General features: G+C 40.8%; 1 protein-coding gene across 2 annotated transcripts in view; it reads right to left on the minus strand.

Moving 5' to 3' along the window:
• Positions 1–22,132, minus strand: part of ELAPOR2 (endosome-lysosome associated apoptosis and autophagy regulator family member 2) — a 93,096-nt gene that overhangs the window by 15,045 nt on the left and 55,919 nt on the right. For both annotated transcript variants that reach the window (XM_069978415.1, XM_069978425.1), the window contains 7 exons: positions 16,800–16,890; positions 16,395–16,491; positions 13,439–13,576; positions 8,029–8,292; positions 7,070–7,243; positions 5,262–5,451; positions 1,149–1,242 (listed from right to left, as the gene is read on the minus strand). In XM_069978415.1, coding sequence (XP_069834516.1) covers positions 1,149–1,242; positions 5,262–5,451; positions 7,070–7,243; positions 8,029–8,292; positions 13,439–13,576; positions 16,395–16,491; positions 16,800–16,890 — 1,048 coding nt within the window. The remainder of the gene's footprint in view (positions 1–1,148; positions 1,243–5,261; positions 5,452–7,069; positions 7,244–8,028; positions 8,293–13,438; positions 13,577–16,394; positions 16,492–16,799; positions 16,891–22,132) is intronic.

Consider the following 22,132-nt stretch of genomic DNA (forward strand, 5'->3'; position numbering starts at 1 on the left):
AGGCATGGCTCCTCATTTATCTTGATTTACACCTGCTTGCTGGAAGCAGGTGTAGATTGGGTACACTGTGCACCTCCTAAAGAATTCGGCCAAAGTAAAGGGTGCAGGGCCTAATTTACACCGGTATTAATTAATCCCTCCCACTGTTTCCATATCTCTCAAAAGCAAACCCTGAAAAGTAGCAACAGCTGGGAGGACTGAGCTATGTAAGCTGTAACTACAGCAACAAGGCCAAACAATAGGCCCACAGTATGATAGTCTGTGTTTAAATCTCTGTAAATTAACTTCCTTCCTCAGCCCTCATCTCTCTTACCTTTTCCACAGACTTCTATGAGTAGTGTACCCTTATTCCAAAATGGAGATGAAAGTCCATATAATCTCTGCTCTACAGTTTCCCCCTTAGTGATTCATGAGTAAGTTAACAGCAGAAGAAGGTGGGGAGTGCTAATTAATGGAGAAGGATCTAACTTTTTTTTTAATAGGACACTAAAAAGTATGGCCGTTTATGGAAACAGATTAATTAAAGAAAATGTACCACTTTGCTAACTAAACAATGTTTACACTACCTGGCCGCTGCTGGCACATAGATCCTGGTGGCGCTGTTAATTTTTTAAATCTGCACCAGTTTCTGGGTGATGCAGCCAGACTTGATTCTGAATGAGGTGTGTCAAAGAGAGAAGAGGATATCCATGCACTGGGGCGCTGGGCCCGCCTCCAGTGCACAGGGCAGCCCTGTTGTCACAAAACTGCATGAAGAGTGAGAGTCTTCAGTAAGGAATGGAGCTTACCAGCGCTGAACACCGGATTCTCCTACTCCTGAGCACTGAGGTGATATCTGTTACTTTGATTATTACTTTTTTGTGAAAAGTTTCATTGCAAAAGAAAAATACCTACAAACAAAGAATTATTCTAAAGATACTTATGTGTCCTGGTTTTTTGCTTATTGGATGTTGAATTTGCCCAGAGAGGCGGCTGGGCTCGGGACTATTCACACACAGTGCGATTAGGCACGATTATTTTTACTTTTTGAGTTACAAAACTGCATGTAACATAACTGGTGTAGACGTCAAGAACCAGGCGGTGATTTGAGAAAGTGGTACATTTAAAAAAAAAAGTCAAGTACACTTTTATACATTTTAAAAACTTACTTGTAAAAGAAATTTATATCAGGTATCTTTTTTGGAGAAGAGAATATTTCAGGTTTAATGGTAATTCCATCCAGACTTCGCTCAGTGGTAGCACCTGAAGGCACACAAATTAACAAAAAACTCATACTATGTGTCCATATTGTAACAGAGCAAAGAACTGTGGCATCCTCCATCACATCAAATTACAGAACTGTTCTTCCATAAAAGCATTACGGGAATACTGTGCTGTGGGGACTTAAAGTATACCTGTCATGACCCTGCGCTGCCGGACCATCCGTGAGTTCCCCATTGGATCCAATGGAGGTTTCACACATTATAGTCTTATTGTGTGTTTGTATCCATGGAGACCTGAACTTCCCGGAAGAAGAGAGGAACAAGTTGATGACACGGCAGATGTCATGACAAGTATACAGTAATGCAGCGGTTCTGTGTGCACACAGAAATTTGCAAAAGCCAGTTTAACTACTATATTTTATAAATTATATCCTTCACATATCTAACTAAGTGGTGAATTACACAAAAGGGAAGGACTGATTCTTATGTATTAGCCAGTTTCCAGCAATAAACAATGGCACAGATTTACTAAAGCAGTACAATTTTTAGACAGTGTGACAGACTAAAATCTAATCTATAATTGTGCCAGCTTTATCACAGGGGTTATGCTCTTACATAAACCTGTCACATTCTTCAAGTGAATCTTTCAAATGTTATTCATGTTCCAAACTGCTGATGATGTTAAATAGCTGTTAAGACAAGAAGAAACATGGCAACTTTCATATATCCAGCTGTGCCTCCGTAATGTGGAAAAATCCTTTTATTCTCTGCTTTTCCAAGCTTCTGAATAGTTAAATAAAACCATTTTTAATCTTCTGGAATCACAGACAAATATATAAAATTTACCATGTGTCACCCTGTCCTAACTGTGCTATCTAACAGTGTCAGCAGTTTAGAATGTGAATTGCAACTGACAGATTCCCTTTAAGACTGTCTAGTCTAAGATCAGTAACTAGTTGGCTTAAAGGGAAACTATCAGCAGGTTAGATGAATCTAATTTGCTGATAGCTTCCTTTTGCACAAGGGGTGCAGAGGAGGAAGGTATGTGTCTTACCTTCCTCCTCTGCGCCGTTCCCATGCTGTTAGCAGTGTAATCCTTAGTCCGTAGCACTTTAAGGAGCACTTCCCCACCCCCAGAGTGCCAATCTGGACCATCTGCTCCCTCGATTATTATTAGAAGGAGGGGTCCTCTTGACGCTGTAGGAGTGGGCAGTACTCCTAATGGTGCTCCGGACCGAGGATTACACTGCTCACAGCACAGCAACGGTGCTGAGGAGGAAGGTAAGAGACATAGTTTCCTCCTCAGCACCCCGTGCACAATAGGGGACTATTAGCAGGTTTGATTCTTCTAATTTATTGATAGTTCTCCTTTAAACTGTGACAGAATTGTGCAAACAGTGCTGCATCTTAAGAGAAGCCACATGCCCTTTTACACTGACATGTCCTTTTTGTCAAACGTTAGAGGGAGGGGGGGGGGGGTCTAAAAAGTGTCTAAACTGGAACAATCCTATAAGGTTTTTTGAGCAAAAAACCTTACTATTACGATTTACTATTTACAATTGTAAATCTGCCCTAACATTTTTATTACTCATATTTAAGCATTTTGCACACTTACAGTGCAATGTGCACTACAAATGCTCAAACACTTTTAAATCTTATCAATTTGTCATTTATAAATAATAAATCCATGATCATATCATATTTTACCTTTTCTGTTTTATTACCAGATTAGAAGGATTGTATGTAACCTTAAAGAAATCATTATATAACTGCATAAGTCAGAATATCTGACATTTGCATTTTCATTAGGAGCCTTACATGCCGTCTGAACTCTGATCTCATCGGGAATGATATTGCTATAAGGCTGTCAGCACTGCAGATAATCACTATTTGAGCAATAAAAAGACATCTGTTAGTTGTCTATCATTTCAAGTAACAGACTGTCAAGTTTCCCAGCAAAACCTAAGGGATGCCTATTAATTCAGTTCCAGGCCAATAAATAAGTAGTGGTCAGTGTCATCTCATACTGGAGGTTATAGGAGGTGAAGAGCTAATGCACTGATATATCCAAAGGGCAAGATTTCCGTAACTTCTTAACGACAGCTAGACATCACAACGTCTTCTTACATAATCAAAGCACACTTAAGGCCACACAATCAAGCATCAATCTTACTTAGAACATAGTAAACTAGATTTGTAGGATTCACCTCTAGCTAAGATCCCAAGGGACAGTGCTTTAACGTTCTTATACTCTGGTAAATATTATGAACCTAGTACAAACAAGAACTGAAGATATTACCCATATCAACTGAACAGTATTCTGGAAGTCTGGAAATGGAAGCTGTGATCATGTTGGCCTTTCTAGGCAATGCCTTCAGTACCTGTCTGCACTAGCTTTCACACAGGGCCCTATGTGGATGAAACCGACAACCAACTGAGATTTACTCAACAAAATACACCAGAATTGTGGGCCAAAGTGTAACGTAAAAATTACACTTTAAGGCTGGGTTCACACTATGTATATATGAGGCTGAATTTGGTCCTTATGTCAGGTCCTCATAGCAACCAAAACCAGGAGTGGATTGAAAACACAGAAAGGCTCTGTCCACACAATGTTGAAATTGAGTGGATGGCCGCCAAAGAACAGTAAATAACTTCCATTATTTCAATACAACAGCCGTTGTTTTAAAATAACAGCACATATTTGCCATTAAATGACGGCCATCCACTCAATTACAACATTATGTAAACAGAGCCTTTCTGTGTTTTCAATCCACTCCTTGTTTTGGTTGCTATATAGCCTCAAACATACAGCCTCAAATATACGTAGTGTGAACATAGCCTAAAACACTTTTCAACAGATTTTTTTGAGACTGTCTCAATAATCTGAATAAATTAGGTTTTTAGGTGCAGTAATATATAAAACAAAATCTGCCCTGTGTAATCTATGTGCAAAGGCATTTACTTTTTTTTTTTTTTTGCACGAAACTACCAATGTAAAGTACATTAGCCAAGAGGATGGCACGAGAAACAGGAAATTGTCTAACATGTCAAGTAGACAGTGTTACATTTAACATTCAGGGCACATTGTTATAAATTTGGCATGCTTGCTGCCTGGCTGATAAACAGATGTAGCCAAACTAATCGGCAGCATGTTACTCTCTTTGTGCAAGCTATAGTTTCCGTGCCAAAGAACATAGGTACATGAGCAGAAACTCTTGTTGATGACCAGACTGCTGGCTCCTGTACACTGTGGGGCAATGCCTTCAGTATTTAATGCATCATTGCTTTTTAAACATCTGCTGAAGGAGATTGGAGAAGCTGGGACACTGAGCTTTGTAGGTCTGCATCATTAGGTGGGCTTGTCACACTCTGGGATGATGGGCGCCTTTTGCACTTTCACCACTTGGTGTCTCACTCTCTGATATCTGTTTGAACACAGCTGAAGGATGAAGGGTTAACTTATGTTTGCTAATGTTCACTGTTTGACAAATCACTGGTGCAGGTACCTCACACACAATGCCACCAACTACATTTCTTCCCTCTCTTTTCTCTATACCGTCCCCACTGATAGGAGGTTAGACCAGGTCACCCCTATATGAAGTTAGTTAATTCCTGATGGAAGATCTTTTTGGTTGGTGTGAGACAGACACAGTTTTCCAGAGAGAGGCTTACTGCACAAGATGCTCTGCTAAACCCAAAGGTGGGGTAACCATCCTCTGGGTCAACCTTGTCTACACCTGGGATGCTTATTTCAAGTCAGGACAGTTCACAAAAAGTCAAGAGACTGATCCCCCAGTAGGACAAAGAGTGTAAGCTGAGGTATCCTACTGATGTTAACTTCACCTTGGGAAGCCTCGAGGAGTTAGCTACACCCAGTTGTATAGGCCTGGGACTCATGCTACCAAACCTGGCAGTCGCTTAGCTTGTTTGGTAAAAGGTGGTTTTCTTTGCGGGTGGGGAATGCCACTCCTGGGCACCATTACAAGTGCCCCAGTGAAAATGTGCATGAAACCACCCTTATATTAGATAAGCCTTGTAGTTTTATATTTGTATTACCTAGAAAAGCATCAGCCAAGCTGACAGACTGCGATGACAGCGCTGTACGAAATCCTTTGCTATCTGATGGAATGATAGTAGACTGGCAAACAAAAGTCTTCACAAAATTAGATACGTCCTCCGCTTCTGATTCCATCTCTTTCGTTGTGACATCAGTTATGTTGTCAGTACACACTGCCATCTTTTCCCCCTAAGACAGAGAAAGACACATTTACCATGCATAAACTAGACTTCTTTTCACTACAGGTTTGGTTTTTAGAAATTTGACAAAAACTCGTAGAGTAAATAATGTCAATGGGTTTTGTTGTACATAATGACCGTAATTATTCTTCTGTAAAATGCATTATATACTTTTGCTTAGTACGCCAAAATAAGCTTAAAGTGATTCCTCCCCAGGTTTGACACCTCAAATCCTTATGCCTATGCCCTTACAGTAGCCAAAGCTTCTTCTCAGCGATTTACGGTGAGCTCATGGTCTCACCTGGTAAACTACTGCTCACAACTCATTGGGATCCAATATAAAGACTCCGTAGCACTCGTTTTCATATGCAAAGTGTTCAGACATTTATTTACAGCGTGAAAAAAGGCAAGGCCAGGAACTATACAATCATTGCAAAATACTTTGGGTTATGGCGACAGTGGACGTTTCGACCCTGTCCAGGGTCTTTCTCAACGTCGCTAGGTGTGTAGAAGGGCGATGCGCTCCTGGCGCTGGTCTGTGTCGTATCAAGCGCTGTGTACGCCACAGACCAGCGCCAGGAGTGCATCGCCCTTCTACACACCTAGCGACGTTGAGAAAGACCCTGGACAGGGTCGAAACGTCCACTGTCGCCATAACCCAAAGTATTTTGCAATGATTGTATATTTCCTGGCCTTGCCTTTTTTCACGCTGTAAATAAACGTCTGAACACTTTGCATATGAAAACGAGTGCTACGGAGTCTTTATATTGGAATATATTTGGATGAAGATCCATCCGTAACCAGCACCACCCAGTCCTGGTGTGCACCCCTATCTTTTCTACACAACTCATTGGGAGACAGATCTAGGGGGGACTTTTGACTCCTCTGATTGGGCTTAGATGACACAAACCACCGCAAAACTTTCTATCAATGTCCCTTTATGGGAGGTGGGCAGGAAGGTTCTTCTCTGATAGTACCTGCTTCCCACCAGACTTTTGAGAATATTCCTCTCATTTTTCCCCCTTTGCTGTCTAGTGGCTTTGATCTCTGTGCCTCTTGTGCCGCTTTATGTGCCTGGAAAAGCTGGATCCAGTCCTGGGAAACTGGAAGAAGTTTCCTGAGACTGGATCCAGCTTTTCCAGGCACCCGGGGTGGAGCAGCATGGGCTTCAAAATCAGCAAGCTGATTAGCAGATTGCCGCGCTAACGGAGCTGTTCACTTTGTTTGTACTGTAGATTCACTCATCACTACCTCCAATTATCTAACAGTCTGCAATGTATTAAGACATTACTCCTGCTGATTGCTGCTTTGATCCCATTTTTAACTATAATATACAGTGTATCACTTACTACTGATACACAGCTAATACAATTTATATTGTGTAAATTAATTTATATTTCGGGGGGAAAAAATTAACAATAATAACGCTAAAATTTACAGATAAAACACAAAGATGTATAAAGTGAATTTCTCACTTTCTCATAGGTAGCGAAAAGAGTAAACCTCAGTTATCCTCATTCTCTTCTAGTCCTCTTATGCCTATCGGGATATTTCAGAATACGTACTTTATTCTTTCTACCTTTACAACAGCACCCCACCATCTTCTATTATCAAGCCTGGGAACTTACTCCGTTTCCACACAAACTGATGTTGAAAAGATGAAAGTATTTTGTCCCTTTGGAAGTAAAGCTGGGTCCATTAATGAGAGTTCCCACACTGCTGAGATTATTCAGGTTGTACGTCAAGCTCTGGTTCTCATGCATGTAGGAGAAGAAGCAGTCACTATAACAGCCTGAGTGATCCTGAAAAAGAGAAAATGTGGATTTTTTTCAGAGGCCTGTCATTGATTTTTTTCTACTTTATGCAAATCAATGACAGTAGCTATTAAATAGTGGATTTATGGAAAATATGACTCATTGCTGTCCATGAGAGTCTGCTATACAAGTCAATAAGAGCTCAAGAAAACCGAAGGACATAAGCACAGGTACGAACACATACAAGCAGTTTTAGTTCCACCTATAAAACTGTCTTAATTAAAATGGGTTGGCAAGAAGCAAAAAAACAGATGGAACACTGTATACACAGTTTATGATTTGTTACCATGGAAACACATAGGTCTGTATAGGAGCTGTAGACTAAAACTTAAAACCTAAAACTATGTGACAAACGGTGTTAAAAGTACATGTAGCATTTAAAATGTGAAATCAAACTCAAAATGAGAACTTTTAGGCTAAATGCACACTGTGGAACTCGAGCGGATCACCTGTCGCGGATTTCGCAGAATCTGCCTGACCACAAAATGGAGTCTATGGTACAGGCAGAGATGCGCATGGCCACCAGCGGAGGTGAGCTGTGGAATTCGCGATGGGTGATCCGCCCGGGTTACATAGTGTGCACATACCCTTATACAGTTTCAGCCAGGTAATAATTTTTTTGTGCCAGTGACAGTCAACAGGGCATACGAGTAACCTTCACTAATTTTAAACATACCCAGTAGATTGTAACAGCATTTTTAACTTTGAATATCTGGCAACAGAAAACAAAGCCTTTACCAACATATTAATTAAAAACCATGAAAGAACCGTACCTTATTGCTTTTACTTGCAGGACCACATGGGATGCAAGCCTCTTTTCCATTCACTTGATGAGGGGATAAGTATGTGTTAGGTGGGCATTCTTTACACGTGCTGCTCTCCTTATCAATATAGTGACCAGCAGGACAAGGAACACAGGATGATCCATACTGCTGAGAGCCCATTGCACATAGACGGCAGCTCGATGCGACCCCATCCATAACATTGGTGGCAGTTATTGAATAGATCTTTACAACATCATTTATATACCGTCGACTCTGAAAAGAAAGCAGAGGTTCAGAACAAAGATATTGTTCTCCTTAGTCTCTGTGTGTATAAATCAGAATAATGTAATCCCCCTCCTGTAGATGGCTGCAATAATACCCATTTGCATACATTAAAAATGTGATCGATGACCTTTCAAGTGGAAGGAGGCAATCTTATTAAGAGTGTATTATGGTTTTGCCTGCACAAACAAGCAGAAAATACTGTTTTCATCACTTCTAAAGATAACGGAGAACAAATGAAAATAGCACAAAGCAACACATTTATGCCGGCGTCCTTAAGATAACATATTGCAAAGATTTGTCTTTAGCTTCGAGAGTGAATACATTTACAATGCCTGGATCTCATAAAATTAAACAGTCATTGCCCAATAATCTTTTGCAAAGGGAGAACCGTAAATCAATTTATAATCATTGCACTAAACAGTTTCCATTTATATTAGCAGAAGAAAGCGCTTACTACTAACATATTAGACTACTGTATATTTATATACATAATACATACATAAAAAGCCAGAGCAGCAGAGTAATACTAAGAAATTAGTTTTTAAGGCCTAACTTCCCTCATCGGGATAATCCTTGTGGTACTTCTCATATTTAGAGACTACCCTCTCCAACTCCATTATTGATGGAGCCCTAGTAGCAAGCCACCTCCTAGCTATCCTCCTAGCTATCAAAAGTCTGCCGTAAAAAAATAATTGAATAGATTCTTCCTTTAAACTCTTACTTCTAACATTAATTGGAGTATCCCCAAAAAGGGCTATAATGGTATATTTTGTACACAGTCTTTTTAAACATGTAAAAATGATAAATAAATAAATATATAAATAAAAAAATAAATTAGTTCCCCCCCCCCCCCCTCCAAATATTGATTTCACAGACTGTGGCCATGTGCAGACTACGTATGAGACCGCTCGTTCCGTGACCCGGAACGGCCGGTTTTTGAAAAGATTATCCCGGCCAGTATAGCAGTACCAGCCGGATGATCTTTAGGGCCACAGAGTTCTGATGCGGGCGCATCAGAACTCCCCACAGCACACTACCATAGTGTGCACTGCCAGGGTTTTATGCGGCCACTATTCAATGAATAGCGGCTGCAGAAAACTGACATTTCAGCTGTTTGCAGCGCCACTAGAGATCCCGGCCGGAGCGTATACTATGTGTATATGTGTATACGCTCAAGCCGGGATTCCATAGGCGGCAACGGTATGTATATCACGGCCATTGTTGCAATCAGCAACAATGGCCGTAGTTATACAAAAATATACGTTATGTGAACATAGCCTGTAACTGCATAAGGGACGCCTGGTTTTGTTTCTCTCCATATATGCTGCTACATGTGCACAATACATCTAAAAAAACAATGACCTAGCTTTATGTTGACAGTGGTACATATCATAGCATAAGGGTCCTATCCCACGGCCTAACCACAAACTGTAAATGAGTGCTGATCGGACATTGTTAGCTATTTCCATGCAGTCCTTGTTTTAGTATAAAATAATAAAGTAATAACTCCCCATACTGTGTTCCTTTGTGTCCTTGGGCCTTCTCCGGTGTCCTCGGAGGCCTTTCCCGGTGCCTGCAGCTCTGCCTTCTTTGCACTGACAGGCTTCCGGACGCTCAGCCAGAGGCCACGATCGGCCGCCGGCTGCTCGGCCAATCACAGGTCGAGACAGGCCACAGTCTGTCTCGGCCTGTGATTGGCTAAGCAGCCGGCAGTCAGTCAGTGCAAAGAAGGCAGAACTGCAGGCACCGGGGAAGGCCTCCGAAGACACCAGAGAAGGCCCGAGGACACCAGGGAACGTGGTAGGGTGAGTTAATACTTTATTATTTTATACTACAATCAGCTGTCGACCGCACATCGCTTTTACATGTAGAGATGCGTGCCCAATGGCTTTAGGTCTGGACCTAAAGAAACGATCACCCGATCATCATTTCATCGTCTGATCAGTCTCTATATTAAACTGAGCGATAATTAGCAGAAAGATCCTGATACGACCGATTATCGCTCGGTGTAAAAGGGCCCTAAGAAGCAACTGCAAAACTATCAGAAACACTATTTTGTATATCTCTTATTCATTGCAAAGTGAACATCAACTTTCTTGTTTATAGCAATAGGTGGGATAATCTTTATGGTGGAAGGTCTCTGAGACACTGAGCTATTCTCACCAAGAATTGGGAACATAAATTTTATATATCCTCCATTTCCACTTACATTACTCTCCTAATACAACCATTTTTCTTCTTGCCCTCTTGCCTTGCTGAATTAAAAAAAAATGGTAAATCTGTTTCTGTATTGCCGTTCATGTCTTCCACAAAACCTTTTTACTTTCTTATATATTTTTCTATCAAATAATACACTCTACCAGACTGTTAATAATAACTGGTAGGACATTTTCTACAAAGTTACCGTAAAAATGTTGCCGATTTCTAATCTCTGGGAAGAATAATGGGCAAGAATCATTCAGTTCAATACGGTGTGGTAAGGAATGACGCAAATATACCAGTACCTTAATCTTGCCGCCTTGCACTTTCTTATGTATAGTGTCCTATGGCCGAGAGTAACACTCACAGCATTAGCAATGCAAACGTCTTTTTAAACAAAGTGAGATATAGGAGTCAGCTATACTATACATGTAAGCTTCAAGAAGGAAGATATGCTATGCTAAATATGCTAAGATATGAGTATGTCCCTCTGCCTTGGCGGTGCAAATGTTCAGGCGGTGGAGCGCAGCAAACAGTCCAATAACAATAAATGAAGAAAAGCATCCGAATAAACAAACTGTTTTGCAGATAGTGTCTTATTTTTCTTGCATAGGCATGTGATAGTCCATGCGGGGACTTACTCATGCACATGAGGAAGGAGGAGTGTCTGTCCTCCGAAACGTCCAAGGTTGTAGTACAACAGCACAGAAAAAATAGTATATATTGATATTGAGTGCACGCATCAACAAACCGGCCCAGGGTTGGTATCAAGTCCAATAGAAGCAAGGAGACAGCACGTCCAAGGTGAAGTGGAATATATCACACCAGTTTGCGACGTTTCGGCATAACAAGCCTTTCTCAAGCAGTCTGCTTGAGAAAGGCTTGTTATGCCGAAATGTCGCAAACTGGTGTGATATTAAAATTCCACTTCACCTTGGACGCGCTGTCCTCCGAAATGTCCGCCCACACTGCAGGTGGTTTGGACTTGGGGAAATGTTCAGCTTGTGAGCATGTTGTTACACCATGTACCAAAGAAATAAAAGACTTTTGCATTGCTAAGGCTGTGAGTATTACTATCGGCCATAGAAGACTAGAACAAAGAAAGTGCAAGGCGGCAAGATTAACACACACCTTACCACACCTTACTGAACTGTAGGTGTCTTTGCTTGGATTTGATGGAGATTCAAGAGTGAAGGAATTTTCTATTGGAAAATTCTGTTGCATAAATCATTCAGAACAACATTATCTCATTATCTTAAACTTTCAGCATTAGTGATGCACTTGTGCTAAAAAAAGCAACATTGATGAACCTGAAACTGTTAAAAAGGAGTTCTTAACCTTTATAGAAAATGGGACATAGAATTAAAAAAAAAACTTAAACAAAATGCCTGTGAAAGTACAAGTATATTTGATGCTGGAGTTGAGCTTTACTCCCTCCACAGCTCTCCTGAACTGGCTGGTTAGATGTTTAGGCAGCTTGTATGATCTCTAAGGGCCCTTTTACATGGAAAGATTATCTGACAGATTATCTGCCAAAGATTTGAAGCCAAAGCCAGGAATGGACTATAAACAGAGATCAGGTAATAAAGGAAAGCCTGAGATTTCTCCTCTTTTCAAATCCATTCCTGGTTTTGGCTTCAAATCTTTGGCAGATAATCTGTCAGATAATCTTTCCGTGTAAAAGGGCCCTAAGCCATGTACTGATTACCAAGGAAATGTTCATCCTTGACCAGCAGGTGGCAGAACTCTACAGGCAAACCAGATAATGAGGGACTGGAAGGCGAGATTCACAGTTCAAACATTTAAACTCACTAAAGGCTAGAACATTACTGTTCTGATGTGCCCCCCACCCCTATCCTAGTAACCACGAAAAAAAACAAAACAGAGAAGGTAAGTGTGTGTCTGTGTGTTGCATTGTACATATGCATGTATATTTGAGTACATGGGTGTACATTATGATTATACAAGGTTTTTCTTATGTTCAGGACCACAAACAATACCATTAACAAGAACTTGCATACACCTCTACACAAACAGTGTAATATATAATAAGGAATCCAATAATAATAAACCCATCAATGTACAATGCAATGGTAGACATTACAATAGCTGTAATGTCTATTCCCTTGGTTATGGTGTGTGGCGGCTTATTGCTGTGGTGCTGTGCCTGTGGGATGGTGTGGCCAGAGGTCAGGGCTTAGTCTGGAGGCAGCGATGTAGCAGCCCCACTGGGTCACTGTCCCTGTGGGTGCTATTATTGCTGCAGCTGTCACCACGCAGTGCTATGCCTATTCAGTCAAGGATCCACTTGAAGGAGGTCACCAGCAAGTGGAAGAAGGGCTTACATGGTTTGATGAAAATGTTTACCAAGAACTTTATGTTCATGTTTGTGAATTTATCAACAGATCAATGTACAACATATGAATGTACGGAAATTTCTTTATTCACTACATTTGAGGTATAATGAATTATTAAAGGGGTAGTGCAACTTTGTAATGTATGTTATGTATGTGAATGGCCCCCTCCCCGTGTTCCCCGACCCCCGCCCGTGTACCCGGAAGTGTAGTGCACTATACATACCTGATCCGTGTCGACCGACCCCGTCTGTAATCTTGTCAAAGACGTCATCTTCAGGAGGCCGGCCGACCAGCTCCTGGAGTCCCTCATGCCAGGTCGGCCGGCCTCCCGAAGATTACGTCTTTGACAACATTACAGACGGGGTCGATCGACACGGATCAGGTATTTATAGTGCACTACACTTCCGGGTACACGGGCGGGGGTCGGGGAACACGAGGAGGGGGCCATTCACATACATAACATACATTATAAAGTTGTACAGCTTTGTAATGTGTGTTATTTTGTGAATCATTTCTTAGCGCCGCACTACCCCTTTAAGTAGTTGTTCATAATAAACTGGTTACTATGTAGCACTTACATCCTGAGCTTGATTGGTCCTCTGGAATGCCCATGTAAACATGTATGTAGCGTTCTTTGATATGATGTGAGTGTAGGACTGCTTGTCTCGGTTTCCTCCCCATGATTCCACCACACTTGTAGTCTTTCTGTTAACATCCTGTAGAGATAAAGCCTTAACATTAATATGCTTTCATTGCACAAATATCTAAATAACATCATTATTCAGCTGATTTATTAGGTTTGACTAATGTCATAATGTTTACTGAAAGGTACTGTCATATGAAAGACAAATCCTTTTAAAATCTGGGCTCCACAGTGATCAGCTGATCACTCCATGTCCTGCACCTAACACCCAGAGCAAACAGCTCAAAATACTGGGGGATGCATTGGCCAGCTAGTCATATTCACCACAGATGAAATGTAGTATAAGGCTAGGTTGTCACAATCCGTTTTTTGCAAAAAAAAAAATGGATGAAACAACGGATGCATTTGTGTGCATCCGTTTTGATCCGTTTTTCTATTGACTTCCATTATTAAAAAGAAAACGGATCGAAACAGATACTTTTTTTTAACGGACACAAAAGTAGTTTGACACAACTTTTGTGTCTGTTAAAAAAAAAAAACGGATCCGCTTTTTTATAATGAAAGTAAATGGAAACACAGATCAAAACGGATGCACACAATTGCATCTGTTTTTCATCCGTTTTTTGCAAAAAACGGATGAAAAAAAACGCAGTGTGAACCTATCCTTACATGGCTGCTATTCAGATGATTGATCGACCTTGTAATACAAGCATGGTTGGAGTGGAACAAAATAGGAGCCGTTTAAACAAATCAGATCTCCATCTTGCCTAACAGAGGGGGCATTAAGGGTACAAACACACACACCGTATACGCAGCAGATACGCAGCAGATCTGCAGCAGATTTGATGGTGCAGATCTGATGCTGTGTTCAGTTATTTAGATCTAATCTGCTGCGTATTTGTTGCGTATGTGTATCGCAACAGTAAATACGCTGCGTATACGGTGTGTGTTTATACCCTTAAAGCGACTCTGTACCCACAATCTGCCCCTCATAACTGCTTGTATCTTCTTTTAGCTGCTTTTAATCCATGATCTGTCCTGGGGTCCATTTTGCAGGTGAGGCAGTTACTGTCCTAAAAAACAACTTTTAAACTTGCAGCCCTGTGTCAATTTGGCGTGGCCTAAAGTACCTGTGTCCTAGGATTGTGACCCCTCTCCGTCCCTCCTCCCCACCCTCTTCACTATGAGGAATTCCCCTGGGCAGGTTTTTTTTCTATTCATCACTCAAAACACTGCACAGGTGCCTTAACAATCCAGCACATATGCAGTGTTCAGACAGGTGATGAATAAGAGAATACCTGCCTAGGGCATTACCAATGGTGAGGAGGGCGGGGAGGAGGGACGGAGAGGCGGTGCAAGCCTACTGCACAGACATTCTAGGCCATGCCAATTTGACACAGGACTGCAAGTTTAAAACTTAATTTTAAAACAATAACTGCATCGCCTGCTGAACAGACTGCCTGCCGTACAAGTGGTTTGTGGGGGGCTGATTGTGGGTACAGAGTCGCTTTAAACAGAGGCCATTTTTGTAAAAAAAAAAACTTTAGGCTGGGTTCACACACAGTATATTTCAGCCAGTATTTGGTCCTCATGTCAGGTCCTCATTGCAACCAAAACCAGGAGTGGATTGAAAACACAGAAAGGCTCTGTTCACACAATGGTGAAATTGAGTGGATGGCCGCCATATAACGGTAAATAACTTCCATTATTTCAATACAAAAGCCGTTGTTAAAATAACAGCAAATATTTTACATTAAATGACGGCCATCCACTCAATTACAACATTATGTGGACATAGCCTTTCTGTGTTTTCAATCCACTCCTGGTTTTGGTTGCAATGAGGACCTGACATGAGGACCAAATACTGCCTGAAATATACTGTGTGTGAAACAAGCCTTAAAATAGGACCTGTGATGAGTCCAAAAAATGTGATTTATATCACTTTGTATTCCTAAGTTTCCTGATCCCAGTTATGTTTTAACTTTTTTGCTGTGCCACCCGGGCCCAGAGATATCGCAGTTTTACTATTTGGTTGACCATCTGTACTTTTAATAGTGGTATGGATGGGAATTTTATTGCAAAATACAATGTTACTGCTAGGGTAAGGAGGTGTGATTAAGAGCTTCACAATCATGAACATGATTCCCACCACATAGCTTTATATTTACACCCCTCTTGAGTCTAGCATTCACACTTTATTTGGTAAAAAAGTTCCTTCCCATTTGACTATTTAGTGAAAAGTGCAGATAATTAACCACACAGTAAAACCCCTGTATCTGGGGAACTTGTGGCCAAAGCATGACAGTAAAACACTGTTGGAATCAAGACACCACAGACAACTTTTTGATTCTTTTTGATTCACCACATATCCTCTTTAAAGGAGTTGCTAAGCTATAATGCAACGTAATAAAAGAAGGCTGCAAAATACATATAGGTAAATGAAAAGAAGTAAAAGACAAGATTTGTAACAAAGACTGTGGTGTAGTTGAGTATTAGAAAAAGAGACCTCATATATGCCTTAGATACTGTGTATACACTATGGTTTGTAAGTCAATTTTAGGGATCATTCAAATCTAAACTTTTATATTGGCAATAACTTTTCACTAAACACTCATAGTCAATTTATACTTAGAATGAGAGAATGTAGATCTAGCAATTCATTCTAATACTTGACACATACTATAGATTATACAGAGCTAGTTTCTACATGAAATTAACAGCTTAGTCCTCTTAGTCTCCTTGTGAATGTATTACAAAATATGAATAAAAAAACAACTTGGTCCTCTAATACATAGGTAGATCAATGTAAATCATTGCTGCATGCTGTCATGGAGCCAAAGGACAGTTTAACCTACCAAAAGCTCCTTATTATCATGTACAAAATCACTCACCACCATGAAGTACAGCACACAGTCAGCAGAACAAATGGTTTCAAATACAAAAGTGATTCTGCCCACTTCTGCACCAGTCACTCCTGATGTTGGAGGTCTGAAAATGGAGAAAAAAATACAGAAAATATATAGTCATTACATTTGAAGGTGGCTTTTAGGTGTTGTCTTCCGTTCTATACCTGTAAAGTACCAAATACAATGGCAAAAATAAAATGTCCTCATTATGGGGACATGTATGGCTGAGCCATCTATCGGTGGGGATCTGAGCCCCCAGAACCCTACTGATCAAAATGTGTGACATGCCAAACATTTTTATTGTGGCAGAAATATGTTTAGTTTTATCATAAAAGTACAAAAAGTTTTAACCAGTATTAAAGTTAACTTCAATAATATTTTATAGCTTACTTAAATCCTGGAATGTGCAAATTTAGAAGCAGGTAGTCATTGTCAGATCCCCCAGATCCACTCTGGACATGATCTCCAGCAACTTCCCAACCTGTAGAACACACAGTTAAGGGTACAGTGTTAGTAAGGAATGAAACATTTATATATCCACATAAAAATCTATTCATATGTTGTTTGGTAGATGTAAGTAAAAAGTACTCATTCATAACTTCATGCATTTCACTTTAAAATGATAGGGGAATTTACAAATGGTCAATCACTGGAAAAACAGTTTTTATATTCTATACACAACCTAGCCTGCCTAATATTATTAAACCTTTATATTCAGGACTGAGATTACCATTCAGGTCCAGCTGCCTTAGAATCTATTTCTTAGGCCATGTTCACATGGCGTAAGAGACCGGCCGTTCAGTGACCCAGACGGGTCACCGAGCGTCCGGTCTCTGAAAAGATCATTTCGGCCTGCAGAGTTCTGATGCTGGCGCATCCATGCGCGCCTGTATCACAAGTCCCCACAGCACACAATGAAACAAGCGGCCGGAGCCGCTCACTTCAATGTGTGAACTGACAGCTTTCTACGGGCCGCTATTCAGTGTCAGTTCTTTGCGGCACCGCGAGAGATCCCGGCTGGAGCGTATACTATGTGTATACGCTCCGGCCGGGATCCCATAGAAGGCTATGCAGCGTAGCTTTTCGTGAAAAGTACGGCCGTTGTTGCCAATTGCAACAACAGCCGTACTTTTACGAAAAGTTACATTGTGTGAACATAGCCTTAAAGTGTATCAGTCATCACATGGGGGCTAGGTTCACACTATGTAACTGTGCGGCTGTATTTTTTATGCGGCTGTAAATGTGCGGATGAAACTACGGCCGTGGGGAAAAATAGACATGCGGCTCAAAACATACGGTCATTTACTTGGAAATCTGGTTCAACTAAAAATAACAAATAAAATCTTAAGAAAGTGATGCAAACACCTCTGGATGCATCTGGGAAAGCAGGGAAACAGTATACATGAATTGCTATTACCGGGGTTTGCGATCCTCTGCACTAATGCCGATGTCTCTCATGGTTAATCTACTAAAATAATAAAACACATTTTCGTTGTAATAAAATCCCTTTCGTTGGTCAATAATTTAATTCTAACGAATCCATCATTTTGCAATTAAATATACTGTTAAAATAAATAGATATATAAATAAATGTATATTTATATATATATTTATTTTTTGACAGTATATTGAATTGCACAATGATGGATTCGTTAGAATTAAATTATTGAACAACGAAACTGAATTTATTTCATCGAAAATGTGTTTTATTAATTAAATATTAATTAGTACAGGAAGCTCCATAAGCCGTTAATTCATTTTGCCGGCAAAAGAGCATTCTGTACTAATCATCACTTTACTTTAATGAAAACATCAAATCTTTCTTCTAATTATGTTATCACAATAGCATTATTAGAAGAAACATTTAGAATTATATGTGCGCTCAGCTGATTGGCTGATCGGCTGAGCGCACATATAATTAGCGGGTCCGCAGCACAGTGACTTCATTGTGCTGCGGACCAGCGAAGAGACAACATCAGGGTGAGTATAGAGCTCTCCCCACCCCCTCCCCAGCACTGCACCCCTCCCAGCAAGGAAGGGGGGTCACTTAACCCCTTCCTTGCTGGGATGGGTGCAGTCTGACATCAGTCTGGCCCCCAAGGGGTTAAGGGGGATGCAATACATCCTCCCTTAACCCCTTGGGGGCCAGACTGTAAGCAGCGATCTGTAAAGATGCTGCATACTGTAAGGTGCACAACACCGCTCACAATGATGGGTGTTGTGCTCCTGTTTGTGTGTTTTTTGTGTGTTTCTCCCTTTTTGTTTTTCAGATATCGGTATCCTGGGGATTACGTCGGATTCCGTGGACTACGTCGATGACCAGCAATTTTTTTATTTTTTTTAATAAAATGGTCAATGAGGGGTGTGGGGGTGTTTTTATTTGAATAAAAAATTTATTTAACTTGTGTCTTGTCGTTATTTCTTTACTTTATAGACTTAGTAGTGGAAGCCGTCTAATAGACGGGCCTAGTGTTATAAAAATAGGGGGGACACTATGCGTTTTTTTTTTAAATAAATAAATAATCTAAAAAAAACGCATAGGGTCCCCCCTATTTTTATAACCAGCCGGGTTAAAAACCAAACGACAGCAGCCTGGTAACACCAGGGTGGGAAGAGCCATTGGTTTAGGCCCTCCCCAGCCTAAATCTTACCAGCCTGCTGCCGCCCGGTCCAGGAGCGCCAATTTTGACGCTCCGGGACCACTGGCACCCGGCTCTTCCCAGTACCCCTGGTGGCATTAGGTACTGGGGTAATAATAGGGGGTTAGTGTTAGCCATTTTATACCGGCTAACACTAGGCCCCAACTTAGTAATGGATTCCGTCTATTAGACGGCTTCCACTACTAAGTCTATAAAGTAAAGAAATAAAGACAAGACACAAGTAAAAAAAATTTTTTATTCAAATAAAAACACCCCCACACCCCTCATTGACCATTTTATTAAAAAAAAACAAAAAAAAACGCTGGTCATCGACGTAGTCCACGGAATCCGACGTAATCCCCAGGATACCGATATCTGAAAAACAAAAAGGGAGAAACACACAAAAAACACACAAACAGGAGCACAACACCCATCATTGTGAGCGGTGTTGTGCACCTTACAGTATGCAGCATCTTTACAGATCGCTGCTTACAGTCTGGCCCCCAAGGGGTTAAGGGAGGATGTATTGCATCCCCCTTAACCCCTTGGGGGCCAGACTGATGTCAGACTGCACCCATCCCAGCAAGGAAGGGGTTAACTGACCCCCCCTTCCTTGCTGGGAGGGGTGCAGTGCTGGGGAGGGGGTGGGGAGAGCTGTATACTCACCCAGATGTGTCCTCTTCGCTGGTCCGCAGCACAATGGAGTCACTGTACTGCGGACCCGCTAATTATATGTGCGCTCAGCCGATCAGCCAATCAGCTGAGCGCAGATATAATTCTAAATGTTTCTTCTAATAATGCTATTGTGATAACATAATTAGAAGAAACATTTGATGTTTTCATTAAAGTAAAGTGATGATTAGTACAGAAAGCTCTTTTGCCGGCAATATGAATTAACGGCTTATGGAGCTTCCTGTACTAATTAATATTTAATTAATAAAACACATTTTCGATGAAATAAATTCAGTTTCGTTGTTCAATAATTTAATTGTAACGAATCCATCATTGTGCAATTAAATATACTGTCAAAAAATAAATATATATATAAATATACATTTATTTATATATCTATTTATTTTAACAGTATATTTAATTGCAAAATGATGGATTCGTTAGAATTAAATTATTGACCAACGAAAGGGACTTTATTACAAAGAAAATGTGTTTTATTAATTTAATATATTAACTATTAGAGGCAACGGCATTCGGCATCATTGCCGGCTATTTTTGAAGTACTCCGTACGGACCGCCTGTCAATCCTCGGCCGCATGTCCAGCCGCAAACAATGGTCTTGTTCATTTTTTACGGGTCCGTTTACGATCGGGCCGTAGATTCATACATAGTGTGCACTGTGCAGCCGTATATCCTATACTTTCCAGCGTATGCATGAACCACCAAAAATACCGCCGCACAATTACAGCCGCAAATACAGCCGCACAGTTACATAGTATGAACCTGGCCTAACATAGTATAAGGGGCATTACTATCCCAAAATAAGACAAACATATTTACATAATAAGGTTGAAAAAAGACACGTCAATCCAGTTTAACCAAGGCAGGAGATGGATGAAGGGAAGGAGGATGGATGGATAAATTCTATACTTTTGCATATGGATTATTGTTCTTTTGCTTTAAGAACTTGTCTAAGCCTATTTTAAAGCCCTCCATTGTTTTTGCTGTGACCAGATCCTGAGGTAGACTGTTCCACAGATTCACTGTTCTCATGGTAAAAAATTCAATGTGATATATTGTGATCAGTGGCGGACATATCACATGTGCAGCCGGTTCAGCTGCACAGGGGCAGGGGTGGTGGAGGGGCCCACTGATACTGCAGTACAGCACAGACGTCATGTCCCACTGGAGAATTCTCTGCTGTGCACTAATGTCTGTGCTGTGCATCATTCTTCTGTGTGCAGGGGCCGGTGTCACCTATCTTTCTGCTGCTGATATGGCTCCCTGCAGCAGTGTCTAGTTCTACTGTGCAGCTCATGGCACATACCAGCCACAGCTGCAGCAGTAGCTTTCCCGAAGAGAAAAAGATGCTTAATCAAGCCGCAACTAGTTATCTGGGCAGGGAGCCGCCAGAGACTAAACACCGCTCTCTCCCTGTCATTGTGTTAGTCGCCTCTATGCCTGTCAATCATCCCCGCACTGCATGCTGAAAGGCAGAGAGCCATGACTAGCCCCGGGCAGCTCCCCGCCCACATGACTAGTTGCCGCCCCTCTCCCTGCCTCATGCGGCTTGATCTTTTTTTCCTCGGCAAGACTACTGCTGCAAAGAACCATATCAGTACAATTGGCTCCCTTTAAAAACAGCAATACTGACATTAAATTTTTATTTTTCGCTTACAGTGTTCATCCTGAGTGATGAATAATGTTCTATTCTAATAGTTCAGATATTGTCGTACAGGCTGATATTCATTTTTCATTTAAAAATTAGGAAAGGAGGGGGGATTTTATATATTTATATTTTTCATTTATATATTTTTTTTTTACTAGGAGAAAACTGCACTGTATACTGTACCTAATTGGGGACTTACCTACTCCACCACAACAAAACAAAAATGGAAAATCTCCTCTGATTAAAGTAGACATCTCCTTGGAGTCAATGGATGTAACTGCACTGTAATCAGTTATGTAGGGGAGGAATTTGGGGATATGGTTAGGTTATGGGGGGCCCAAGCATACTTTTTGCACAAGGGCCTTCAGCAGTCTGTGTCTGCCCCTGATTGTGATATTTGGCTTATATGATCTAATGCAGAGTTATAGTTATGAGCCTGCTATATTGTAAAATGAGCATTTTTCTTGTCTTTCTTATGGCCCTATTACACCAGCAGATGTATGACAGTTTATCTGACAGATTTTTTCAGCCAAAGCCAGGAATGGATTTGAAAAGAGGAGAAGTCTTAGTCTTTCCTTTATGACCTGTTATTTATTTAGACTGTTCCTGGCTTTGGCTGAAAAAAATCTGTCAGATAATCTGTCAGACATCTGTTGGTGTAATAGGGCCCTTAGGAAAGCGGAGTATGATAATCAATTTGCTTTAACTAATGTGTTAAGCTTTCATTTTAGATTTTTTCTAGA

Source organism: Dendropsophus ebraccatus, chromosome 1, assembly GCF_027789765.1.
Source record: "Dendropsophus ebraccatus isolate aDenEbr1 chromosome 1, aDenEbr1.pat, whole genome shotgun sequence".
NCBI lineage: Eukaryota > Metazoa > Chordata > Amphibia > Anura > Hylidae > Dendropsophus > Dendropsophus ebraccatus.